We start from the raw sequence: 25,751 nt of genomic DNA on the forward strand, positions 1-25,751 counted from the left end.
CTGGATTGAAAAAAAGGGGGGGCTGGGGGTTGATATTACCTCGAAGACCCAATGTAGTCGGCTTGGCAGAAACCGGTTGTGAGTGACTGCCACTTACCCCGGCTGTAGTGGCACACATGTTAAAGGTACCCTTTGGCTTGGACTCCTTAAAAAAATAATAAGAGACTCACGTAGTATTCAGTTCAACATTTCATTGACCAGACAAGAGTCACATTACGTTAGAATACACAAGGTCCAAGAAACGCGCGCGCGCACACACACACACACACACACACACACACACACACGACACGACACGACTCGATGGTGCTGTTGGTAGAGTCCCCGACTGTCACTACGGCAGTCCGGGTTTGAATCCTGCCCAGGGCTGAAAAAATTTCAGGATCGCTGCGCTTCGAGTCGTTACTCCAACTCTCGTGGGCGGGGAGTTGGGTGTTTGTGTGCGTGTAAGGTCATAGCATTACCCATAGATCGGTCATACGAACTATGAGCTCTCCTTCGGGAGGGAAATAGTTGTCGACCACGAGTCCAATACGTGATCCAAAGACCAAAGTGAAAAGTGAACACACACACATACACACACACCTCGTGGCGCAGTAGTTAGAGTTCTCGTCGGCCACTACGACGGTCCGGGTTCAGATCCCGCCCAGGGCTGAAACAATTTCAGTAACGCTGCGCTGTGAGTCGTTACTCCAACTCTTGTGGGCTCCCCGCCCACGAGAGTTGGAGTAACGACACACAGCACAGCGTTACTGAAATTGCGTGTAAGGTCACAGCATTATCAATAGGTTGGTCATATATGTGTGTGATTCAAGACCATGGTGACACACACACACACACACACACACACACACACACACACACACACACACACACACACACACACATAGTACCTAGGCAAGGAGTTCGGGTTTTGTATGTGTAAGGTCACAGCACCACCTATATATCGGGCCATATATGAATATCATAGCTCTCACCTGGGGTGATAATAGCTGTCGATCACTGGTCCAACACGTGGTCCAAAGAGCGTGGTGAATGACACACCGTGCAAGAATAATTCACGTACGTCGCATCTGTAAAAACGTGTTGTGTCTATGGGGAATTGGGAATTCTATAGTTACATTAGAGATAAAAAGATTGTTAGGAATCACATTGGTCCACTATTATCTGCTGACGGTCAAAATGAATATTCAAATGAAGGAATGTGTAATATCTTAAACAATTATTTTAGCTCGGTATTCGTAAACGAAACACCTCAAAGTGAACTCCAAACTGAAACCTGTGAAAAGTCTAGGGTAAACTTACCAACTACGGTAAATATAACAAAAGAAAAATTAAAAGGTGTATACATGAACTCAAAGTCAATAAAACATCAGGGTCTGACGGTTGGCATCCTAGAATCTTAAAGGAAATGAAAAATGAGATTGTTGTTCCATTAGAAATTATCTTGAAGAAATCCATCATATCCGGAGATGTCCCAAGGGAATGGAAGCTAGCTAACATTACTCCCATATTCAAAAAATGTGACAAAAAGAAGCCAAATAACTATAGGCCTATAAGTTTGACTTTCAATCGTAGGAAAAAGGAACATCATTTAGAAAGTAACCGTTTGATAAATGATAGCCAGCATGGTTTCAGACGGAAACGTTCTTGCGTGAGTAACTTACTCGAATTCTACAACACAGTTATCTCGAATTATGACAGAAACAATATAGATCTAATGTATATAGACTTTGCAAAAGCTTTTGATACCGTCCTACACGAAAGACTACTTACTAAATTAGCTTTACACGGAATAGGTGGTAGCCTATTAAGTTGGACTAGTAATTGGTTGAATGGTCGAAAACAGAGTTGTTTTAAACGGAAAAACTTCTAGATGGAAAAATGTTAGAAGTGGAGTTCCTCAGGATTCCGTTCTTGGACCACTTCTATTCATAGTACAGGGTGGGGCGCGGAAACTTGCCGATTTTGGGATTGAATTATAAAGTGTTTACACTTCACAATTCTTTATTCTACTTTTATGTCTCGCACAACATGGAAGATTTACTTTTACACAGTTCTAAAAACAATATCTTTTAAATGTCCACCTCCATTGTCAATACACTGAGTCAGACGATTTCAGAAGCTTTCAGATAACTATGGATTTGAGATAACCCCACAGGAAATAATCATAGGGGCCTAAATCAGGCGAGCGCGCTGATTTCCCTGAGAGGCGATTTAAACTGGCCAGCGCGCTCGCCTGATTTAGCCCCCTGTGATTATTTCCTGTGGGATTATCTCAAATCCCTGGTTTATAACGACCGTCCACAGACCCTGGAAGACCTACAGAATGCCATCCGCACTCAAATAGCCAATATACTGCTCATCATACTAGAGAGAGTAGACCAAAGCTTCCGAAATCGTCTGAATCAGTGTATTGACAATGGAGGTGGACATTTAAAAGATATTGTTTTTAGAACTGTGTAAAAGTAAATCTCCCATGTTGTGTGACAGACATAAAAGTAGAATAAAGAATTGTGAAGTGTAAACACTTTATAATTCAATCCCCAAATCGGGAAATTTCCGCGCCCCACCCTGTATATATAAATGATATAGACCATGGACTAAAATCTACTGTTTCCAAATTTGCTGATGATACAAAACTGTGCGGAATGGCAAATGATCACTCAAACCAATTAGATATTCAAGAAGATTTAGATAAATTACAGCAATGGTCTGAAAAGTGGCTAATGAAATTTAAGACAAGTAAATGCAAGGTAATGCACATAGGTAAAAATAACAGTAAGTACGATTACAAGTTATTTGGAAATTCGTTAAGAAAAGTGGATAGTGAGAAAGATCTCTGCGTAATTATCAGTAAGGACCTCAAATCATCCAAGCAGTGTATTTCAGCCTCTGAGAAAGCAAATAAGATTCTGGGACTGATTGCGCGATCTTTTGATTTCAAAAGTCCATCACTCATTAACAAGCTATATAAATCGTTAGTTCGTCCATATTTGGAATATGCCGTTTCCGTATGGTCACCGAATCTCATTAAAGACATTGACAGACTGGAAAAAGTGCAACGGCGAGCCACAAAACTGATTCCAAATATCAAAAATAAATCATACGAAAATGGACTAAAACATATGAATCTGTTTTTCCTAAAAAAGCGTAGACTCAGAGGTGACTTGATACAGGTCTTTAAAATTCTAAATGGAATTGACAACATCAAAAGTGACAACATTTTCACATTGAATGAGAATCCGACAAGAAAGAATGGTCTCAAACTGTCGGGAAATAGATTCAATTTGGAAGTAGGTAGAAACAACTTTGCCAACCGTGTAGTTAATGAATGGAATAAACTTCCTGCACAGGTAGTGCAATGTAGTTCAGTTCGAAGCTTTAAGAATCATTTAGATAAACACCTAAGCAAGATGCTGTAATGATTATAATTTATTATATATTTTTGTTTTGTTATCATTTGTCTGTTTGATTTTCATTTATTATTAGTTATATGTCAATTTATTATTATTTACTAACCTGTTTGCTTATTATTTAACTATACCTATGCATTTATTTATGTATTTTATTTGTTATTTACATTATTATAGTTATTATTTATTATTTTATTATTATTATGATTTTTTTCGCATCCGACCTAGATATGGACCAAAAGGTCTCTGTCGGCATGCTCCGCCTTTGTAATCCTTTGTATATATATGTATATATATACATATATATATATATATATATATATATATATATATATATATATATACAGGAAGGTCACTCGCATAGTGTTGCATGAATAAAAGACGAAATAGTATGAAGGAATATACACACACACACACACACACACACACTCGCGCGCGGGTGCGGATGTGAAGTACGTTGAAATGACTTCGTATGGGCATATATATGGGCATACCAAATGAAATGCGGGACGGTTTATATATGGGCATGTGTATATGGGTATACAAAATCAAATGCGAGACGGTTTATGTCGACATCTTCCGGATTTTCAAGACCGTGACCATTGTTTGCCAAACTTTCATTTCATCCACTTTCCGTGAGCTTGTAGGAAGAAGTGACGATAAAGAAGGGAATGAAGACTTTCCTTGTTGAAACAATGGGCTGAAGACTGATCACTCCCAATCGTCTTCGTCGTCAATTTGGGCTTCATCATCCGAATCGTCGCCCTGGATGAAGGCGGCCCTAGCCTCCAGGACGCGCGACATGACCTGGGTTAAGTCATCCTTTGATGCGGGCTTTACCTTGGATAGCGTCGAGGTCGGTCGCAGCATGATGCCAGCCCGTATCTCGTCCATAAGGCGTGATCTTAGATCCGTCACTGCCTCGTCCCTCTGTTTGTCCTCTTGTTCCGTTTGTACTGGGCTTGTGGGCTGTTTAGCAGCCTAGTCCACGTTTTGGATGTGGATTGGCTCTTCGTGGATGGATGATGTCTTGGTTTTGAGACTCATCGGCTGAACTGAGGGCTTATTAAGGGGTCGCAATTCAACGCCCTTTCTTATTTCCTCCATAAGGAGGGAACGAGTGTCTGCTGTAGGCATTTGTTTGCCTTTTACACTGTCATAGTCCCTAGAACCTTCGGTTCGCTTCGTGATCGAAGGACGGTTCCTTGGTTGAGGAAGAGGCGGGGGAGGAGGAATTGAAGGCATCGGCGGTGGAGGAAGTATATTAACTTTTTGTTGCGTATTAATCACTTCTACGCTTTCCTCAGTAACGCTTTCATTGGGCTTTGCCTCCCTTTTTGGTGCTGAGGGTCGTAATTTTACACCTCGTCGGATCTCTTCCAAAAATAGTGCGCGTGTGTCCGACCTTCCAGCCATATTTCTTGGGCTTTTGGTAACTTTTGCTTCATTTTCACCATTTATTGCTGGTAAAAGCGGTGTTGGTGGTGGAGGAGGAGGAATGCATGGCATTGGTGGAGGTGGAGGCGGCTTTGAAGGCATTTCGAGCTCTTTAGGGCCTTCCACGTCGAGCGAAGATGTCTGTTTTCGGGGCTCTTCGACGCTTCGTGACTTTCGGACCTCTTTTTGGGCTTTCTGAACTTCCTTGAGCTCTCTGCCTTGTTTCTCAACCTATTCTTCCAGCCGCCTCACTTTTTCCTCGAGATTGGTGTTCTCTTTCATATTAGCTTGGAATTGAACCTCCATTCTTGCCTTGAAATCTTCAAATTGGTGTTCCAGGCGCGAATTTATCTCCTCCTCCATACACCGCTGTAGCAGACCTTTATACGCATTAACTTGATTCTTAAGAAGATCACGTTCCATTTTGAGGCGTTTAATCTCCGCCGGCTGCTTTCTGTTGAGAGTAAATCCATGGGAATGTTGTCTCATCGTCGTGGTCTATACAGACCTGTCTTCCATGAATTTCTCCTTGTGGATCTTCTGGAGCTCATGGCGTTTGAGCCGCTCCTCCTCCAGTTCTGCTTGAAGACTCTAATTTTGGGCTTGGAGGGCTTTTATTCGACTGCCCAGTCCTCCCCATTGTCCGCGAAGAGCCCGGAGGCTGTTCGCGACGTCGTTAAATGGGACTTGGTCAACCATTTAGGACTGTCGCGTGCTGGAAGGTGTCTTGACGCTTCCACAATTCCAGAGTGTTCCTGTTCCAGGAGAATTGCAGGGCCAGGAGGCTTCCAGGGCAACGTGGATATTCGCAGCTACGCTGTGTTGCTTATGTCTGCTTTTGAAGGACAAATTGAATGTGGTGACATGTCTATCTACACGACTTAGAATAGATGCAAATAAGGATTTTTCAATTTATTTATTGTTTGTTTTTTTATTCTATCAAATTAAGTACGTGTTTTGAAAGTTGTGCACTACAAGAATTACTTGGAAAAGTAAATGGGAAGCTCGTACGATGGGTTTGTAATCATTGTGGTTGTCAATGAAAAATGCCTAAATGGGACATTACAAACTGTATCAAGTATGTCTCCATATAGATAAAGTGATTTTTTATCGAGAGACTGGATTAAAAAAAAAAAAAAAGTGCTGGGGGTTGATATTGCCTCGAAAACGCAAAGTCGCGGCTTGGTAGACACCGGGTGTGAGTGACTGCCACTTACCCCGGCTGTAGTGGCTCACATGTTAAAGGTACCCTTTGCCTTGGACTCCTTAAGAAATAGTATTTAGTTCAACGTTTCATTGACCAGACAATAGCCACATGACGTTAGAATACAGTAGCTCCAAGAAACACAAACATAAACACACACACTAACACACACACACACACGCACACACACACACACACACACACACACACACACCACCACACACACACACACACACACACGATACGAGGGTGGTGTGTGTGTGTGTATTTATCTGTATGTATGTGTATATATGTTTTTTGTGTATGTATATTATATATATATATATGTATATGTATGTATATATGTATGTGTATGTATATGTATATATATATGTGTATATATATGTATATGTATATATAGAGTATATATATGTATATATAAATTTGTATACACGTGGCAAATGATCACTTAAACCAATTAGATATTCAAGAAGATTTAGATAAATTACAGCAATGGTGTGAAAAGAGGCTAATGAAATCTAACACAAGTAAATGGAAGGTAATGCATATACGTAAAAATAACAGTAAGTACGATTACAACTTATTTGGAAATTCGTTAGGAAAAGTGTATAGTGAAAAAGATCTCGACGTAATTATCAGTAACAACCTCAAATCATCCAAGCAGTGTATTTCAGCCTCTGAGAAAGCAAATAAGATTCTGGGACTGATTGCGCGATCTTTTGACTTGAAAAGTCTATCTCTCATTAATAAGCTATATAAGTCATTAGTTCGTCCACATTTGGAATATGCTGTTTCCGTATGGTCACCGAATCTCATTTAAAAACATTGGCAGATTGAAAAAAGTACAACGGCGAGTCACAAAACTGATTCCAAATATAAAAAATAAATCACTCGAAAATCGACTAAAACTTATGAACCTGCTTTCCTTAAAAAAGCGTAGACTCAGAGGTGACTTAGTACAGGTTTTTAAGATTCTAAATGGAATTGACAACATCAAAAGTGACAACATTTTCACATTAAATGAGAATCAGACAATGGTCTCAAACTGTCAAGAAATAGATTAATTTGAAAGTGGGTAGAAACAACTTCGACAACCGTGTAGTTAATGAATGGAATAAACTTCCTGCAGAGGCAGCACAATATAGTTCATTTAGAAGCTTTAAAAATAATTTACATAAAACCATAAGCAAGATGCTGTAATGATTGTCATTTATTTTATATTATTTGTTTGTTTTGTTATCATTTGTCTGTTTGATTTTCATTTATTATTAGTTATATGTCAATTTATTATTATTTACTATTTACCTGTTTGCTTATTATTTAACTATACCTATGCATTTATTTATGTATTTTATTTGTTATTTACATTATTATAGTTTTTATTTATTCATTTATTATTATTATGATTTTTTTTCGCATCCGACCTTGATCTAGAACAAAAGGTCTCCTGTCGGCATCCTCCGCCTGTGTAATCATTTGTATATTTATGTATATATACATACATATATATATATATATATATATATATGTATATATATATGTATATATATACATATATGTATATATATCTATATATATATATACAGGATGGTCACTCACATAGTGTTGCATGAATAAAAGACGAAAGAGTATGAAGGAGTATACACACACACACACACACACACTCGCGCGCGGGCGCGGATGTGAAGTATGTTTAAATGACTTCGTATGGGCATATATATGGTCATGCCAAATTAAATGCGGGACGGTTTATATATGGGCATGTATATACGGGTATACAAAATCAAATGGGAGACGGTTTATGTCGACATCTTCCCGGTTTTCAAGACCGTGGTCATTCTTTGCCAAACTTTCATTTCATCCACTTTCCGTGGGCTTGTAGGAAGAAGTGACGATAAAGAAGGGAATGAAGACTTTTCTTGTTGAAACAATGGGCTGGAGACTTTGATCACTCCCAATCGTCTTCGTCGTCAATTTGGGCTTCATCATCCGAATCGTCGCCCTGAATGAAGGCGGCCCTAGCCTCCAGGGCGCGCGACATGACCTGGGCAAAGTCCTCCTTTGACGCGGGCTTTACCTTGGATAGCGCCGAGGTCGGTCGCAGGTTGATGCCAGCCCGTATCTCGTTCATAAGGCGTGATCTTAGATCCGTCACTGCCTCGTCCCTCTGTTTGTCCTCTTGTTCCGTTTGTACTGGGTTTTTGGGCTGTTTAGCAGCCTAGTCCACGTTTTTTATGTGGATTGGCTCTTCGGGGATGGGTGATGTCTTGGTTTTGAGACTCATCGGCTGAACTGAGGGCTTATTAATGGGTCGCAGTTCAATGCCCTTTCTTATTTGCTCCATAAGGAAGGAGCGAGTGTCTGCGGGAGGCATTTGTTTGCCTTTAACGCTGTCACAGTCCCTAGAACCTTCGGTTCGCTTCGTGATCGAAGGATGGTTCTTTGGTTGAGGAAGAGGCGGTGGAGGAGGAATTGAAGGCATCGGCGGTGGAGGAGGTATATTAACTCTTTGTTGCGAATTAATTGCTTCTACGCTTTCCTCAATAACGCTTTCATTGGGCTTTGCCTCCCTTTTAGGTGCTGAGGGTCGTAATTTGACAGCTCGTCGGATCTCTTCCAGAAATAGATCGCGTGTGTCTGACGTTCCAGCCATATTTCTTGGGCTTTTGGTAACTTTTTCTTCCTTTTCACCATTTATTGCTGGTAAAAGCGGTGTTGGTGGAGGAGGAGGAATGCATGGCAATGGTGGAGGTGGAGGCGGCTTTGAATGCATTTCGAGCTATACAGGGCTTTCCACGTCAGGCGAAGATGTCTGGTATTGGCGTTCTTCGACGCATTGTGACTTGCCGTCCTCTCTTTGGGTTTTCTGAAGTTCCTTGAGCTCTCTGCCTTGTTTCTCAACCTATTCTTGTAGCCGCCTCACTTTTTCCTCGAGACTGGTATTCTCTTTCAGATTAGCTCGGAATTGAACCTCCATTCTTGCCTTGAAATCTTCAAATTGGTGTTCCAGTCGCGAATTGATTTCATACACCATAAACCGCTGTAGTAGTCCTTTATACACATTATCTTGATTCTTAAGAAGATGACGTGCCATTTTCAGGAGTTTAATCTCCGCCGGCTGCTTTCTGTTCAGGGTATATCCATGGGAATGTTGTCTCATCCTCGCTGTCTATACAGACCTGTCTTCCATGAATTCCCTCCTCTGGATCCTCTGGATCTTTTGGAGCTCTTGGCATTTGAGCCGCTCCTCCTCCAGTTCTGCTTGAAGACTCTAATTTGGGGCTTGGTGGGCTTTTATTCGACTGCCCAGTCCTCCCCATTGTCCGCGAAGAGCCCGGAGGCTGTTCGCGACGTCGTTAAATGGGACTTGGTCAACCATTTAGGACGTGTTCTATGGAAGGTGTCTTGACGCTTCCACAATTCCAGAGTGTTCCTGTTCCAGGAGAATTGCAGGGCCAGGAGGCTTCCAGGGCAACGTGGATATTCACAGCTACGCTGTGTTGCTTATGTCTGCTTTTGAAGGACAAATTGAATGTGGTGACATGTCTCTCGACACGACTTAGAATTGATGGAAATAAAGATTTTTCAATTCATTTATTGTTTTTTATTCTATCAAATTAAGTACGTGTTTTGAAAGTTATGCACTACAAGAATTACTTGGAAAAATAAATGGGAAGCTTCCGTACAATGGGTTTATAATCATTGTGGTTGAACATGAAAAATGCCTAAATGGGACATTACAAACTGTATCAAGTATGTCTCCATATAAATAAAGTGATTTTTTAACGAGAGACTGGATTAGATAAAAAAAAAATGGTTTGGGGGTTGATATTACCTCGAAGACGCAATGTCGGCTTGGTAGACACCGGGTGTGAGTGACTGCCACTTACCCCTGCTGTAGTGGCACACATGTTAAAGGTACCCTTTGGCTTGGACTCCTTAAAAAAATAATAAGAGACTCGCGTAGTATTCAGTTCAACATTTCATTGACCAGACAAGAGTCGCATTACGTTAGAATACACAAGATCCAAGAAACGCGCGCGCGCACACACACACACACACACACACACACACACACACACACACACACACACACACACACACACACACACACACACACGACACGACTCGGTGGCGCTGTTGGTAGAGTCCCCGACTGTCACTACGTCGGTCCGGGTTCGAATCCTGCCCAGGGCTGAAATAATTTCAGTATTGCTGCGCTTCGAGTCGTTACTCGAACTCTTGTGGGCGGGGAGTTGGGTGTTTATGTGCGTGTAAGGTCATAGCATTACCCATAGATCGGTCATACGAACTCTGAGCTCTCTTTCGGGAGGGAAATAGTTGTCGACCACGAGTCCAATACGTGATCCAAAGACCAAAGTGAAAAGTGAATACACACACACACACCTCGTGGCGCAGTAGTTAGAGTTCTCGTCTGCCACTACGGCGGTCCGGGTTCAAATCCCGCCCAGGGCTGAAACAATTTCAGTAACGCTGTGCTGTGAGTCGTTACTCCAACTCTCGTGGGCGGGGAGTTGGGATGTGCGTGTAAGGTCACAGCATTATCAATAGGTTGGTCATATATGTGTGTGATTCAAGACCATGGTGAAACACACACACACACACACACACACACACACACACACACACACACACACACACACACACACACACACACACAGTACCTAGGCAAGGAGTTCGGGTTTTGTATGTGTAAGGTCACAGCACCACCTATATATCGGGCCATATATGAATATCATAGCTCTCACCTGGGGTGATAATAGCTGTCGATCACTGGTCCAACACGTGGTCCAAAGAGCGTGGTGAATGACACACCGTGCAAGAATAATTCACGTACGTCGCATCTGTAAAAACGTGTTGTGTCTATGGGGAATTGGGAATTCTATAGTTACATTAGAGATAAAAAGATTGTTAGGAATCACATTGGTCCACTATTATCTGCTGACGGTCAAAATGAATATTCAAATGAAGGAATGTGTAATATCTTAAACAATTGTTTTAGCTCGGTATTCGTAAACGAAACACATCAAAGTGAACTCCAAACTGAAACCTGTGAAAAGTCTAGGGTAAACTTACTACGGTAAATATAACAAAAGAAAAATTAAAAGATGTATAGATAAACTCAAAGTTAATAAAACACTAGGGCCTGACGGTTGGCATCCAAGAATCTTAAAGGAAATGAAAAATGAGATTGTTGTTCCATTAGAAATTATCTTCAAGAAATCCATCATATCCGGAGATGTCCCAAGGGAATGGAAGCTAGCTAACGTTACTCCCATATTCAAAAATGGTGACAAAAAGAAGCCAAATAACTATAGGCCTATAAGTTTGACTTGAATCGTAGGAAAAATAATGGAAACTATCATCAGAGATGCTATCGAACATCATTTAGAAAGTAACCGTTTGATAAATGATAGCCAGCATGGTTTCAGACGGAAACGTTCTTGCGTGACTAACTTACTCGAATTCTACAACACAGTTATCTCGAATTATGACAGAAACAATATAGATCTAATGTATATAGACTTTGCAAAAGCTTTTGATACCGTCCTACACGAAAGACTACTTACTAAATTAGCTTTACACGGAATAGGTGGTAGCCTATTAAGTTGGACTAGTAATTGGTTGAATGGTCGAAAACAGAGTTGTTTTAAACGGAAAAACTTCTAGATGGAAAAATGTTAGAAGTGGAGTTCCTCAGGATTCCGTTCTTGGACCACTTCTATTCATAGTACAGGGTGGGGCGCGGAAACTTGCCGATTTTGGGATTGAATTATAAAGTGTTTACACTTCACAATTCTTTATTCTACTTTTATGTCTCGCACAACATGGAAGATTTACTTTTACACAGTTCTAAAAACAATATCTTTTAAATATCCACCTCCATTGTCAATACACTGAGTCAGACGATTTCGGAAGCTTTTAGAAAACCATGGATTTGAGATAACCCCACAGGAAATAATCATAGGGGCCTAAATCAGGCGAGCGCGCTGATTTCCCTGAGAGGCGATTTAAACTGGCCAGCGCGCTCGCCTGATTTAGCCCCCTGTGATTATTTCCTGTGGGATTATCTCAAATCCCTGGTTTATAACGACCGTCCACAGACCCTGGAAGACCTACAGAATGCCATCCGCACTCAAATAGCCAATATACTGCTCATCATGCTAGAGAGAGTAGACCAAAGCTTCCGAAATCGTCTGAATCAGTGTATTGACAATGGAGGTGGACATTTAAAAGATATTGTTTTTAGAACTGTGTAAAAGTAAATCTCCCATGTTGTGTGACAGACATAAAAGTAGAATAAAGAATTGTGAAGTGTAAACACTTTATAATTCAATCCCCAAATCGGGAAGTTTCCGCGCCCCACCCTGTATATATAAATGATATAGACCATGGACTAAAATCTACTGTTTCCAAATTTGCTGATGATACAAAACTGTGCGGAATGGCAAATGATCACTCAAACCAATTAGATATTCAAGAAGATTTAGATAAATTACAGCAATGGTCTGAAAAGTGGCTAATGAAATTTAAGACAAGTAAATGCAAGGCAATGCACATAGGTAAAAATAACAGTAAGTACGATTACAAGTTATTTGGAAATTCGTTAACAAAAGTGGATAGTGAGAGAGATCTCTGCGTAATTATCAGTAAGGACCTCAAATCATCCAAGCAGTGTATTGCAGCCTCTGAGAAAGCAAATAAGATTCTAGGGCTGATTGCGCGATCTTTTGATTTCAAAAGTTCATCACTCATTAACAAGCTATATAAATCGTTAGTTCGTCCACATTTGGAATATGCTGTTTCCGTATGGTCACCGAATCACATTAAAGACATTGACAGACTGGAAAAAGTGCAACGGCGAGCCACAAAACTGATTTCAAATATCAAAAATAAATCATACGAAAATCGAGTAAAACATATGAATCTGTTTTCCCTAAAAAAGCGTAGACTCAGAGGTGACTTGATACAGGTCTTTAAAATTCTAAATGGAATTGACAACATCAAAAGTGACAACATTTTCACATTGAATGAGAATCCGACAAGATAGAATGGTCTCAAACTGTCGGGAAATAGATTCAATTTGGAAGTAGGTAGAAACAACTTTGCCAACTGTGTAGTTAATGAATGGAATAAACTTCCTGCACAGGTAGTGCAATGTAGTTCAGTTCGAAGCTTTAAGAATCATTTAGATAAACACCTAAGCAAGATGCTGTAATGATTATGATTTATTTTATATTATTTGTTTTTGTTTTATCATTTGTCTGTTTGATTTTCATTTATTATTAGTTATATGTCAATTTATTATTATTTACTATTTACCTGTTTGCTTATTATTTAACTATACCTATGCATTTATTTATGTATTTTATTTGTTATTTACATTATTATAGTTTTTATTTATTATTTTATTATTATTATGATTTTTTTCGCATCCGACCTAGATATGGACCAAAAGGTCTCTGTCGGCATACTCCGCCTTTGTAATCCTTTGTATATATATGTATATATATACATATATATATATATATATATATATATATATATATATATATATATATATACAGGAAGGTCACTCACATAGTAATGCATGAATAAAAGACGAAAGAGTATGAAGGAGTACACACACACACACACACACACGCACTCGCGCGCGGGCGCGGCCGCGGATGTGAAGTACGTTGAAATGACTTCGTATGGGCATATATATGGGCATGCCAAATCAAATGCGGGACGGTTTATATATGGGCATGTGTATATGGGTATACAAAATCAAATGCGAGATGGTTTATGTCGACATCTTCCCGATTTTCAAGACCCGTGACCATTCTTTGTCAAACTTTCATTTCATCCACTTTCCGTGAGCTTGTGGGAAGAAGTGACGATGTAGAAGGGAATGAAGACTTTCCTTGTTGAAACAATGGGCTGAAGACTTTGATCACTCCCAGTCGTCTTCGTCGTCAATTTGGGCTTCATCATCCGAATCGTCACCCTGGATGAAGGCGGCCCTTGCCTCTAGGGCGCGCGACATGACCTGGGCAAAGTCATCGTTTGACGCGGGCTTTACCTTGGATAGCGCCGAGGTCGGTCGCAGTTTGATGCCAGCCCGTATCTCGTCCATAAGGCGTGATCTTAGATCTGTCACTGCCTCGTCCCTCGGTTTGTCCTCTTGTTTAGCAGCCTAGCCCACGTTTTTGATGTGGATTGGCTCTTCGGTGATGGATAATGTCTTGGTTTTGAGACTCATCGGCTGAACTGAGGGCTCATTAAGGGGTCGCAGTTCAACGCCCTTTCTTATTTGCTCCATAAGGAGGGAGCGAGTGTCTGCTAGAGGCATTTGTTTGCCTTTTACGCTGTCACAGTCCCTAGTAGAACCTTCTATTCTCTTCGTAATCGAAGGACGGTTCCTTGGTTGAGGAAGAGGCGGGGGAGGAGGAATTGTAGCCATCGGAGGTGGAGGAGGAATTGAAGGCATCGGCGGTGGAGGAGGAGGTATATTAACTCTTTGTTGCGAATTAATCGCTTTAACGCTTTCCTCAATAACGCTTTCCTTGGGCTTTGTCCCTTGCGAATTGAGCGCTTTTGGGCTTTGCTCAATAACGCTTTCCGTGGTCTTTACCTCCTTTTTTGGTGCTGAGGGTCGTAATTTGACACCTCGTCGGATCTCTTCCAGAAGTAGTGCGCGTGTGTCTGACTTTGCAGCCATATTTCTTGGTCTCTTGGTAACTTTTTCTTCATTTTGACCATTTATTGGTGGTAAAAGCGGTGTTGGTGGTGGAGGAGGAGGAATGCATGGCATTGGTGGAGGTGGAGGCGGCTTTGAAGGCATTGCGAGCTCTTTAGGGCCTTCCACGTCGAGCGAAGATGTCTGTTTTCGGGGCTCTTCGACGCTTCGTGACTTTCGGTCCTCTTTTTGGGCTTTCTGAACTTCCTTGAGCTCTCTGCCTTGTTTCTCAACCTATTCTTCCAGCCGCCTCACTTTTTCCTCGAGATTGGTGTTCTCTTTCTGATTAGCTTGGAATTGAACCTCCATTCTTGCCTTGAAATCTTCAAATTGGTGTTCCAGTCGCGAATTGATTTCCTCCTCCATACACCGCTGTAGCAGACCTTTATACGCATTAACTTGATTCCTAAGAAGATCACGTTCCATTTTGAGGCGTTTAATCTCCGCCGGCTGTTTTCTGTTGAGAGTAAATCCATGGGAATCTTGTCTCATCGTTGTGGTCTACACAGACCTATCTTCCATGAATTTCTCCTTGTGGATCTTTTGGAGCTCTTGGCATTTGAGCCGCTCCTCCTCCAGTTCTGCTTGAAGACTATAATTTTGGGCTTCGAGGGCTTTTATTCGACTGCCAAGTCCTCCCCATTGTCCTCGAAGAGCCCGTAGGCTGTTCGCGACGTCGTTAAATGGGACTTGGTGAACCATTTAGGACTGTCGCGTGTTCTTGGGAAGGTGTCTTGACGCTTCCACAATTCCAGAGTGTTGCTGTTCCAGGAGAATTGCAGGGCCAGGAGGCTTCCAGGGCGACGTAGATATTCGCAGCTACGCTGTGTTGCTTATGTCTGCTTTTGAAGGACAAATTGAATGTGGTGACATGTCTCTCTACACGACTTAGAATAGATGCAAATAAAGATTTTTCAATTCATTTATTGTTTTTTATTCTATCAAATTAACTACGTGTTTTGAAAGTTATGCACTACAAGAATTACTTGGAAGAATAAATGGGAAGCTTCCGTACAATGGGTTTATAATCATTGTGGTTAAACATGAAAAATGCCTAAATGGGACATTACAAACGGTATCAAGTATGTCTCCATATAAATAAAGTGATTTTTTAACGAGAGACTGGATTAGAAAAAAAAAAAAAATGGGCTGGGGGTTGATAATACCTCGAAGACGCAATGTAATCGGCTTTGTAGACACCGGTTATGAGTGACTGCCACTTACCCCGGCTGTAGTGGCACACATGTTAAAGGTACCCTGTGGTTAGGACTCCTTAAAAAAATAAGAGACTCACGTAGTATTCAGTTCAACATTTCATTGACCAGACAAGAGTCACATTACGTTAGAATACACAAGGTTCAAGAAACACACACACACACACACACACACACACACACACACACACACACACACACACACACACACACACACACACACACGACACGACTCGGTGGCGCTGTTGGTAGAGTCCCCGACTGTCACTACGGCAGTCCGGGTTTGAATCCTGCCCAGGGCTGAAATGATTTCAGTATCGCTGCGCTTCGAGTCGTTACTCCAACTCTCGTGGGCGGGGAGTTGGGTGTTTGTGTGCGTGTAAGGTCATAGCATTACCCATAGATCGGTCATACGAACTGAGCTCTCTTTCGGGAGGGAAATAGCTGTCGACCACGATTCCAATACGTGATCCAAAGTGAAAAGTGAATGCACACACACACACACACACACACACACACACACACACACACACACACACCTCGTGGCGCAGTAGTTAGAGTTCTCGGCTGCCACTACGACGGTCCGGGTTCAAATCCCGCCCAGGGCTGAAACAATTTCAGTAACGCTGCGCTGTGAGTCGTTACTCCAACTCTTGTGGGCGGGGAGATGGGATGTGCGTGTAAGGTCACAGCATTATCAATAGGTTGGTGATATATGTGTTTGATTCAAGACCATGGTGAAACACACACACACACACACACACACACACACACACACACACACACACACACAGTACCTAGGCAAGGAGTTCGGGTTTTGTATGTGTAAGGTCACAGCCCCACCTATATATTGGGCCATATATGAATATCATAGCTCTCACCTGGGGTGATAATAGCTGTCGATCACTGGTCCAACACGTGGTCCAAAGAGCGTGGTGAATGACACACCGTGCAAGAATAATTCACGTACGTCGCATCTGTAAAAACGTGTTGTGTCTATGGTGAATTGGGAATTCTATAGTTACATTAGAGATAAAAAGATTGTTAGGAATCACATTGGTCCACTATTATCTACTGACGGTCAACTTGAATATTCAAATGAAGGAATGTGTAATATCTTAAACAATTATTTTAGCTCGGTATTCGTAAACGGAACACCTCAAAGTGAACTCCAAACTGAAACCTGTGAAAAGTCTAGGGTAAACTTACTACGGTAAATATAACAAAAGAAAAATTAAAAGATGTATTAAGGGGTCGCAGTTCAACGCCCTTTCTTATTTCCTCCATAAGGAGGGAGCGAGTGTCTGCTGGAGGCAATTGTTTGCCTTTTACGATGTCACAGTCCCTAGAACCTTCGGTTCGCTTCGTGATCGAAGGACGGTTCCTTGGTTGAGGAAGAGGCGGGGGGGGGGAGGAGGAATTGAAGGCATCGGCGGTGGAGGAGGTATATTAACTCTTAGTTGCGTATTAATCGCTTCTTCGCTTTCCTCAATAATGCTATCGTTAAGAAAAGTGGATAGTGAAAAAGATCACGGCGTAATTATGAGTAACGACTTCAAATCATCCAAGCAGTATATTTCAGCCTCTGAGAAAGCAAATAAGATTCTAGGACTGATTGCGCGATCTTTCGATTTCAAAAGTCCATCACTCATTAACAAGCTATATATATCGTTAGTACGTCCACATTTGGAATATGCTGTTTCCGTATGGTCACCGAATCTCATTAAAGACATTGACAGACTGGAAAAAGTACAACGGCGAGCCACAAAACTGATTCCAAATATCAAAAATTAATCAAACGAAAATCGACCAAAACATATGAATCTGTTTTCCCTAAAAAAAAAGCGTAGACTCAGAGGTGACTTGATACAGGTCTTTAAAATTCTAAATGGAATTGACAACATCAAAAGTGACAACATTTTCACATTGAATGAGAATCGGACAAGAACCAATGGTCTCAAACTGTCGGGAAATAGATTCAATTTGGAAGTAGGTAGAAACAACTTTGCCAACCGTGTAGTTAATGAATGGAATAAACTTCCTGCACAGGTAGTGCAATGTAGTTCAGTTCGAAGCTTTAAGAATCATTTAGATAAACACCTAAGGAGGATGATATAATGGTCATACTTTATCTTATATTATTTGTTTTTGTTTTGTTATCATTTGTCTGTTTGATTTTCATTTATTATTAGTTATACAGTATGTCAATTTATTATTATTTACTATTTACCTGTTTGTTTATTATTTAACTATACCTATGCATTTATTTATGTATTTTATTTGTTATTTACATTATTATAGTTATTATTAATAATTTAATTATTATTATGATTTTTTTCGCATCCGACCTAGATATGGACCAAAAGGCCTCCTGTCGACATGCTCCACCTTTCTAATCCTTTGTATATATATGTATACATACATATATATATATACAGGAAGGTCACTCACATAGTGTTGCATGAATAAAAGACGAAAGAGTATGAAGGAGTATACACACACACACACACACACACACACACACACACACACTCGCGCGCGGGCGCGGATGTGAAGTACGTTTAAATGACTTCGTATGGGCATATATATGGGCATGCCAAATCAAATGCGGGACGGTTTATACATGGGCATGTGTATATGGGTATACAAAATCAAATGCGAGACGGTTTATGTCGACATCTTCCCGATTTTCAAGACCGTGACCATTCTTTGCCAAACTTTCATTTCATCCACTTTCCGTGAGCTTGTAGGAAGAAGTGACGATAAAGAAGGGAATGAAGACTTTCCTTGTTGAAACAATGGGCTGAAGACTTTGATCACTCCCAATCGTCTTCGTCGTCAATTTGGGCTTCATCATCCGAATCGTCGCCCTGGATGAAGGCGGCCCTAGCCTCCAGGACGCGCGACATGACCTGGGCAAAGTCATCCTTTGACGCGGGCTTTACCTTGGATAGCGTCGAGGTCGGTCGCAGCTTGATGCCAGCCCGTATCTCGTCCATAAGGCGTGATCTTAGATCCGTCACTGCCTCGTCCCTCGGTTTGTCCTCTTGTTTAGCAGCCTAGTCCACGTTTTTGATGTGGATTGGCTCTTCGGTGATGGATGATGTCTTGGTTTTGAGACTCATCGGCTGAACTGAGGGCTTATTAACGGGTCGCAGTTCAATGCCCTTTCTTATTTGCTCCATAAGGAGGGAGCGAGTGTCTGCTGGAGGCATTTGTTTGCCTTTGACGCTGTCACAGTCCCTAGTAGAACCTTCGGTTCTCTTCGTGATCGATGGACGGTTCCTTGGTTGAGGAAGAGGCGGGGGAGGAGGAATTGTAGCCATCGGAGGTGGAGCAGGAATTGAAGGCATCGGCGGTGGAGGAGGAGGTATATTAACTCTTTGTTGCGAATTAATCTCTTTAACGCTTTCCTCAATAACGCTTTCGTTGGGCTTTGTCCCTTGCGAATTGAGCGTTTTTGGGCTTTCCTCAATAACGCTTTCCGTGGTCTCTACCTTTTTTGGTGCTGAGGGTCGTAATTTGACACCTCGTCGGATCTCTTCCAGAAGTAGTGCGCGTGTGTCTGACTTTCCAGCCATATTTCTTGGGGTTTTGGTAACTTTTTCTTCATTTTGACCATTTATTGGTGGTAAAAGCGGTGTTGGTGGTGGAGGAGGAGGAATGCATGGCATTGGTGGAGGTGGAGGCGGCTTTGAAGGCATTGCGAGCTCTTTAGGGCCTTCCACGTCGAGCGAAGATGTCTGTTTTCGGGGCTCTTCGACGCTTCGTGACTTTCGGTCCTCTTTTTGGGCTTTCTGAAGTTCCTTGAGCTCTCTGCCTTGTTTCTCAACCTATTCTTGTAGCCGCCTCACTTTTTCCTCGAGATTGGTGTTCTCTTTCTGATTAGCTTGGAATTGAACCTCCATTCTTGCCTTGAAATCTTCAAATTGGTGTTCCAGGCGCGAATTTATCTCCTCCTCCATACACCGCTGTAGCAGACCTTTATACGCATTAACTTGATTCTTAAGAAGATCACGTTCCATTTTGAGGCGTTTAATCTCCGCCGGCTGCTTTCTGTTGAGAGTAAATCCATGGGAATGTTGTCTCATCGTCGTGGTCTATACAGACCTATCTTCCATGAATTTCTCCTTGTGGATCTTTTGGAGCTCTTGGCATTTGAGCCGCTCCTCCTCCAGTTCTGCTTGAAGACTCTTATTTTGGGCTTCGAGGGCTTTTATTCGACTGCCCAGTCCTCCCCATTGTCCGCGAAGAGCCCGGAGGCTGTTCGCGACGTCGTTAAATGGGACTTGGTCAACCATTTAGGACTGTCGCGTGCTGGAAGGTGTCTTGACGCTTCCACAATTCCAGAGTGTTCCTGTTCCAGGAGAATTGCAGGGCCAGGAGGCTTCCAGGGCGACGTAGATATTCGCAGCTACGCTGTGTTGCTTATGTCTGCTTTTGAAGGACAAATTGAATGTGGTGACATGTCTATCTACACGACTTAGAATAGATGCAAATAAATATTTTTCAATTTATTTATTGTTTTTTATTCTATCAAATTAACTACGTGTTTTGAAAGTTGTGCACTACAAGAATTACTTGGAAGAATAAATGGGAAGCTTCCGTACAATGGGTTTATAATCATTGTGGTTGAACATGAAAAATGCCTAAATGGGACATTACAAACTGTATCAAGTATGTCTCCACATGAATAAAGTGTTTTTTTAACGAGAGACTGGATTAAAAAAAAAAAAAAAAAAAAAAAAAAAAAAAAAAAAGTGGTGGGGGTTGATATTACCTCGAAAACGCAATATCGCGGCTTGGTAGACACCGGGTGTGAGTGACTGCCACTTACCCCGGCTGTAGTGGCTCACATGGCTTGGGCTCCTTAATTAAAGAATAAATAATAAAGAGACTCACGTAGTATTCAGTTCAACATTTCATTGACCGGACAATAGCCACATGACGTTAGAATACACAAGATCCAAGAAACACAAATACACATAAAGACACACACACACACACACACACACACACACACACACACACACACACACACACACACACACACACACACACACACACACGACCACGACATGACTCGTTGGCACTGTTGGTAGAGTACCCGACTGTGAATACGGCGGTCCGGGTTCGAATCCTGCCCGAGGCTGAAATAATTTCAGTATCTGCGGTTCGAGTCGTCACTCCAACTCTCGTGGGCGGGGAGTTGGGTGTGTGTGTGTGCGTGTAAGGTCACTGCATTACCAATAGGTTGGTCATATATGTATATGATTCAAGACCATCGTGAAACACACACACACACACACACACACACACACACACACACACACACACACACACACACACACACACAGAGTACGAGCCGGCCCCACCTAGCCAAGGAGTTCGGGTTTATGTGTGTAAGGTCACAGCACCACCTATAGATCGGGCCATATATGAATATCATAGCTCTCACCTGGGGGGATGATAGCTGTCGTTCACTGGTCCAACACGTGGTCCATAGATCGTGGTGATTGACACACCGTGCAAGAATAATTCACGTACATCGCATCTGTAAAAACGTGTTGTGTCTATGGGGAATTGGGAGGTGGGAGGAGGGGAATGGCGTTTTTGTTTTTGTTTTTTGTTTTCTCTTCTTTTCTTTTGTTTTTTGTTTGGGAGTGAAGTATCACTCCCACGGGCTTTGTTTGAGCCCGTGCGGTGGTGTTTCTGGAAGACGCACCTTGTGGAGAAGAGGTGGAATAGTGTAGCTAGTCAGAGGTAGGCAACAGATGGGACTCACGCCTTCCCGTTTTCTTTCATTCTTTTTTATGTTCCCTCGCAGGTTCTACGTGTCCATCGCGCTGCTACGGGACGTCCATACCGTCGAGCTCTTTTACCTCCAAGCCAAGAATCTAGTCTATAAGGTAGGTGGTTGATGTGCTTCGAGTGTTCTCGTTTATTTTCGGTAATATGTGAGCGTAAACACACACACACACACACACACACACACACACACACACACACACACACACACACACACACACACACACACACACAAAGACGGGTCACCACGAGCATAGCTCCCTTTCCGTATAATACTAGGTAAATACACACACACACACACACACATACACACACACAGACACAGTTTTCATTCTGGGTATACACTATCATATTTTCACTATTTCCCGTTTTCTTATGCTTTATTATCTAGTTTTAGAGTACATGCACCGCTTCTGACACAATTTACGAGAGTTGTCAGAGTGTGCAAGACTTTTTAATTTTTCGCAAAGGAGGCGGATCGAGTCCTGCCAGGCAACATGCGAGTTCGTAGTACAGACATAATACATTAAGATCGTTGCTTCAAAAAGCCCTTTCTGAAGGGGGAGGTTTGAGACGTTAAACAGAAACACACACACACACACACGACTCGATAGCGCAGTTGGTAGAGTTCCCGGCCGCCACCACGGCGGTCCGTGTTCGAACCCCGCTCAGGGCTTAAATAATTTCAGTATCGCTACGCTGCGAGTCGTTACTCCAACTCTCGTGAGCGGGTAGTTGGGTGTGTGTGTGCGTGTAAGGTCACAGCATTACCTATAGATCGGTCATAGAAGCTCTAAGCTCTCTTTCGGGAGGGAAATAGCTGTCGATCACGAGTCCAACATGTGATCCAGGACCATGGTGAATCACACATACACACACTGGCTTGACCATAACGGGCATATGATATCTCACATTTTTAGTGTCTTTGATGTCTCATTCTCTTTCTCTTTCCATCTCTCATTCACTCTCTCTCTCACTTTCTCACTTTCTCAGTCTCTCACTCTCTTGTCTCTCTGTTACTTTCTCTCTATCTACCCCCCCCCCCTGGGGATTCAAGTAAATTCTTCCAGTTTACCTCTCTCCAATACCATCTTACGCGCAGTTGGAGACATACAGTATCCATTGTACACCAAGGTATATTTTCTTTATTCATTTTAAATCACAGTTGATATGAACGAACGATTAGCGTGCCTAGCTGCAAAGTGTCTCCGCATCTCGTAAACACATGAGTTGTTTGTTTTTATAGTAAATCTGATTGTAGAGAAGTTGTTAACATTGGTCCAGATGAACCAACATTTCTGTGCCCAAATGTACCTAGGATCCAGGGGCCGAATTTATAAAAGATCCTAACCCTAATTTATAAATATATAAAATCCTACCCCTAATTTATAAATATATAAAATCCTACCCCTAATTTATAAATATATAAAATCCTACCCCTAATTTATAAATATATAAAATCCTACCCCTAATTTATAAATATATAAAATCCTACCCCTAATTTATAAATATATAAAATCCTACCTCTAATTTATAAATATATAAAATCCTAGCCCTAATTTAAAGAAGATCCTAACCCTAATTTATAAAAGATCCTAACCCTAATGCGGAGGTTTTACCTAAATCCCTATTATGTCGACGACCTAAATGCTTATGTCTAGACATTATGGACAGCTGATTTAGGTAAAATCTCCACCATTTTGAAGATTTATATCTAGACTTAGGGGTTAGGCTATTTTATAAATTCGGCCCCAGGGTGATATTTGAAGGCGAGACAAATGGGAGAGGTGGTAGAAAAGACGGGTTGTGTCAGGAATACTGTCTGCTAACGTTTTGCCTTCTGAAGAAGACTTGTAGTTGACATATCAGTAAAATATTGTTTCTAATCCAATCCGTGCTCTCCTACCACCTTTTCCTTTATATTCTGGTGTGTGTTGTACGATTCCTTCGAACATAATGAGAACATTGTACAGGTGTGGCGGGGAAAATGGCCCAAGCTAACTTGTAATATTGATGAACGTAAATAATAGGAAATGTATTTCAGTACAGTGGGTAGTAGCGATCAAACAAGACGACTGGAGACCTTTCTCTCCATAATGAGATCGGCTATCGAAATAAGTAAATAGATAGACAAATAGATAAAAGAATTAAACAATCACACAAACAAACTGATAAATTGACCAGCATTACTGTGCAGCATATTACTTTGGTGTGCCCCCGACAGAATCTTAAAACTGTTAACTGTACTGCATTCCATTGCCTCTTTAGGAAGTTTATCCCATTCATTGGCGACGCTACGCGCTTGGCGAAATTGTTCCCACCAACTTCGATGATAAATCTATGTCCTGACAGCTTGAGGCCATTATTTCACTTTTGGTGAAGCATTTAGTCCGTTTAGTGCTTGCATTAATTTGCCAAGAATGTGTTAAATTGCCAAACACATGAAAGACAACTCAAATTTAATTAATTATTTGTGAAAAACCCTTTTTTCCCTCAAGGGGATTGGCCCAGTCAAGGCATACAACCTATAATCCATCAAACACATTTTTGTTGTCAAATCTTACTGTTCATCGATAAAGTCACCCCAGTTACCCACTCACTGCCTGGGTCAAAATCAATGCAACAAAGCACAGCACCGTCACACTGGGACCTGACAGCCGAAGCTGGTTTAACCCCACCGCTTCATTCCGTGGTGACTCTCCCCCCCCCTTACCCTCGTCCATTCGGGCCGCGTCAATTTCTCATCCATTCACAGCCACTCTCCACTCACACCTGTCTTTTGTCCTCTCACTTCTCTGCTCGACAGATATTCCCCTTGTACCCAGGGCACCCTTCACCTCATCCTTCCATGGTAATATGAAGTCAATAATTTAGGGGCTTTGGAGCGTCCATACGGACCATAAAGGAATGATGATAGTCTTGTACCACAACAGTCTCTCTTTTATGTTGTTCCCTGGGACATGTCCATTGCCTCTTCTATGACTCTACTTCTTGCTGGTCCCTCTATCTGTCGCTCTTTCGCTTTTTTTTTTTTTTTTTTTTTTGGGGGGGGGGGGTAATTCCGCCACGACGTTCTCATGCGTGTCGGAAAAAGCAGCCGAATGGGACGGAGTGAGGGGACTAGGGAACTCCGTCTGTCCCTTCAACGAAAAATCGAAGCATGAGAAGGTTAATGTGAACTCCACCAGAACCTCAGTTGGGCTACAGAAATGTATTTAAATTCTGTATATTCTGATATTATACACATATTTCCCCAATATTTTTCATATGCGTTTTATGTTACTAGTTGTGGTTGGGTAAGCGATATGCACTTGCTGAAAATATTTTATTTCTACATACATCTTGAATGTAATCAATGGGAAAAGAAAACGAAATTACTTATCGTTTATGTATGTATTAATTACCATTCTGCCTTCAGATACGATAGCTTCGAACCAGACAAAAATAGAATTGACAAATTTCAGCCTGTTATTGCAAGGCTTTAACAGTACCTAACTTTCATACCTTTGTCCGACAATGCCCCGTTCGTCGGTGAGGTTCCCAAACCAGCTATAAATGGAAGAGTCGCTCAACTCTTCGGGTGACGAAGACAAAGTTGTATTATACCTCAGAAGCACCAGGAGTCGATCTTTTTGAAGACTGCTCTTGTCGGTAGGGTCGTTTACCGAAGCTAAATATATACAACACCTTCTCCCTTCTCAGGTCTTTGAGATTGAGGTGCTTTAAGATGATCATTCAGAGTTGAAGTTGTAGACGTTAATGCTTGGTGACGTGGGTGATTAGTCATCGCCAGCGTTGCGTAAAAACGCTCGAGATGCCACTTGTAAGAAGAAGTCGTTTGGGCTTTTGTCGATTGAGCGCGTCGGGTTCCAGCCCGTGTCCTGTCAATAGGTACTTAGTCGATGTAGCTTTCACACACACACACA

At 41.7% G+C, this 25,751-nt stretch overlaps 1 protein-coding gene across 2 annotated transcripts in view; it reads left to right on the plus strand.

Moving 5' to 3' along the window:
- The window catches only part of LOC143018952 (uncharacterized), a 258,421-nt gene that overhangs the window by 74,481 nt on the left and 158,189 nt on the right, over positions 1-25,751 (plus strand). For both annotated transcript variants that reach the window (XM_076174574.1, XM_076174575.1), the window contains exon 4: positions 21,845-21,926. In XM_076174574.1, the coding sequence (XP_076030689.1) occupies positions 21,845-21,926 (82 nt within the window). The remainder of the gene's footprint in view (positions 1-21,844; positions 21,927-25,751) is intronic.

The sequence above is a fragment of the Oratosquilla oratoria genome, chromosome 36, assembly GCF_046742065.1.
Source record: "Oratosquilla oratoria isolate Oo_2021 chromosome 36, ASM4674206v1, whole genome shotgun sequence".
NCBI lineage: Eukaryota > Metazoa > Arthropoda > Malacostraca > Stomatopoda > Squillidae > Oratosquilla > Oratosquilla oratoria.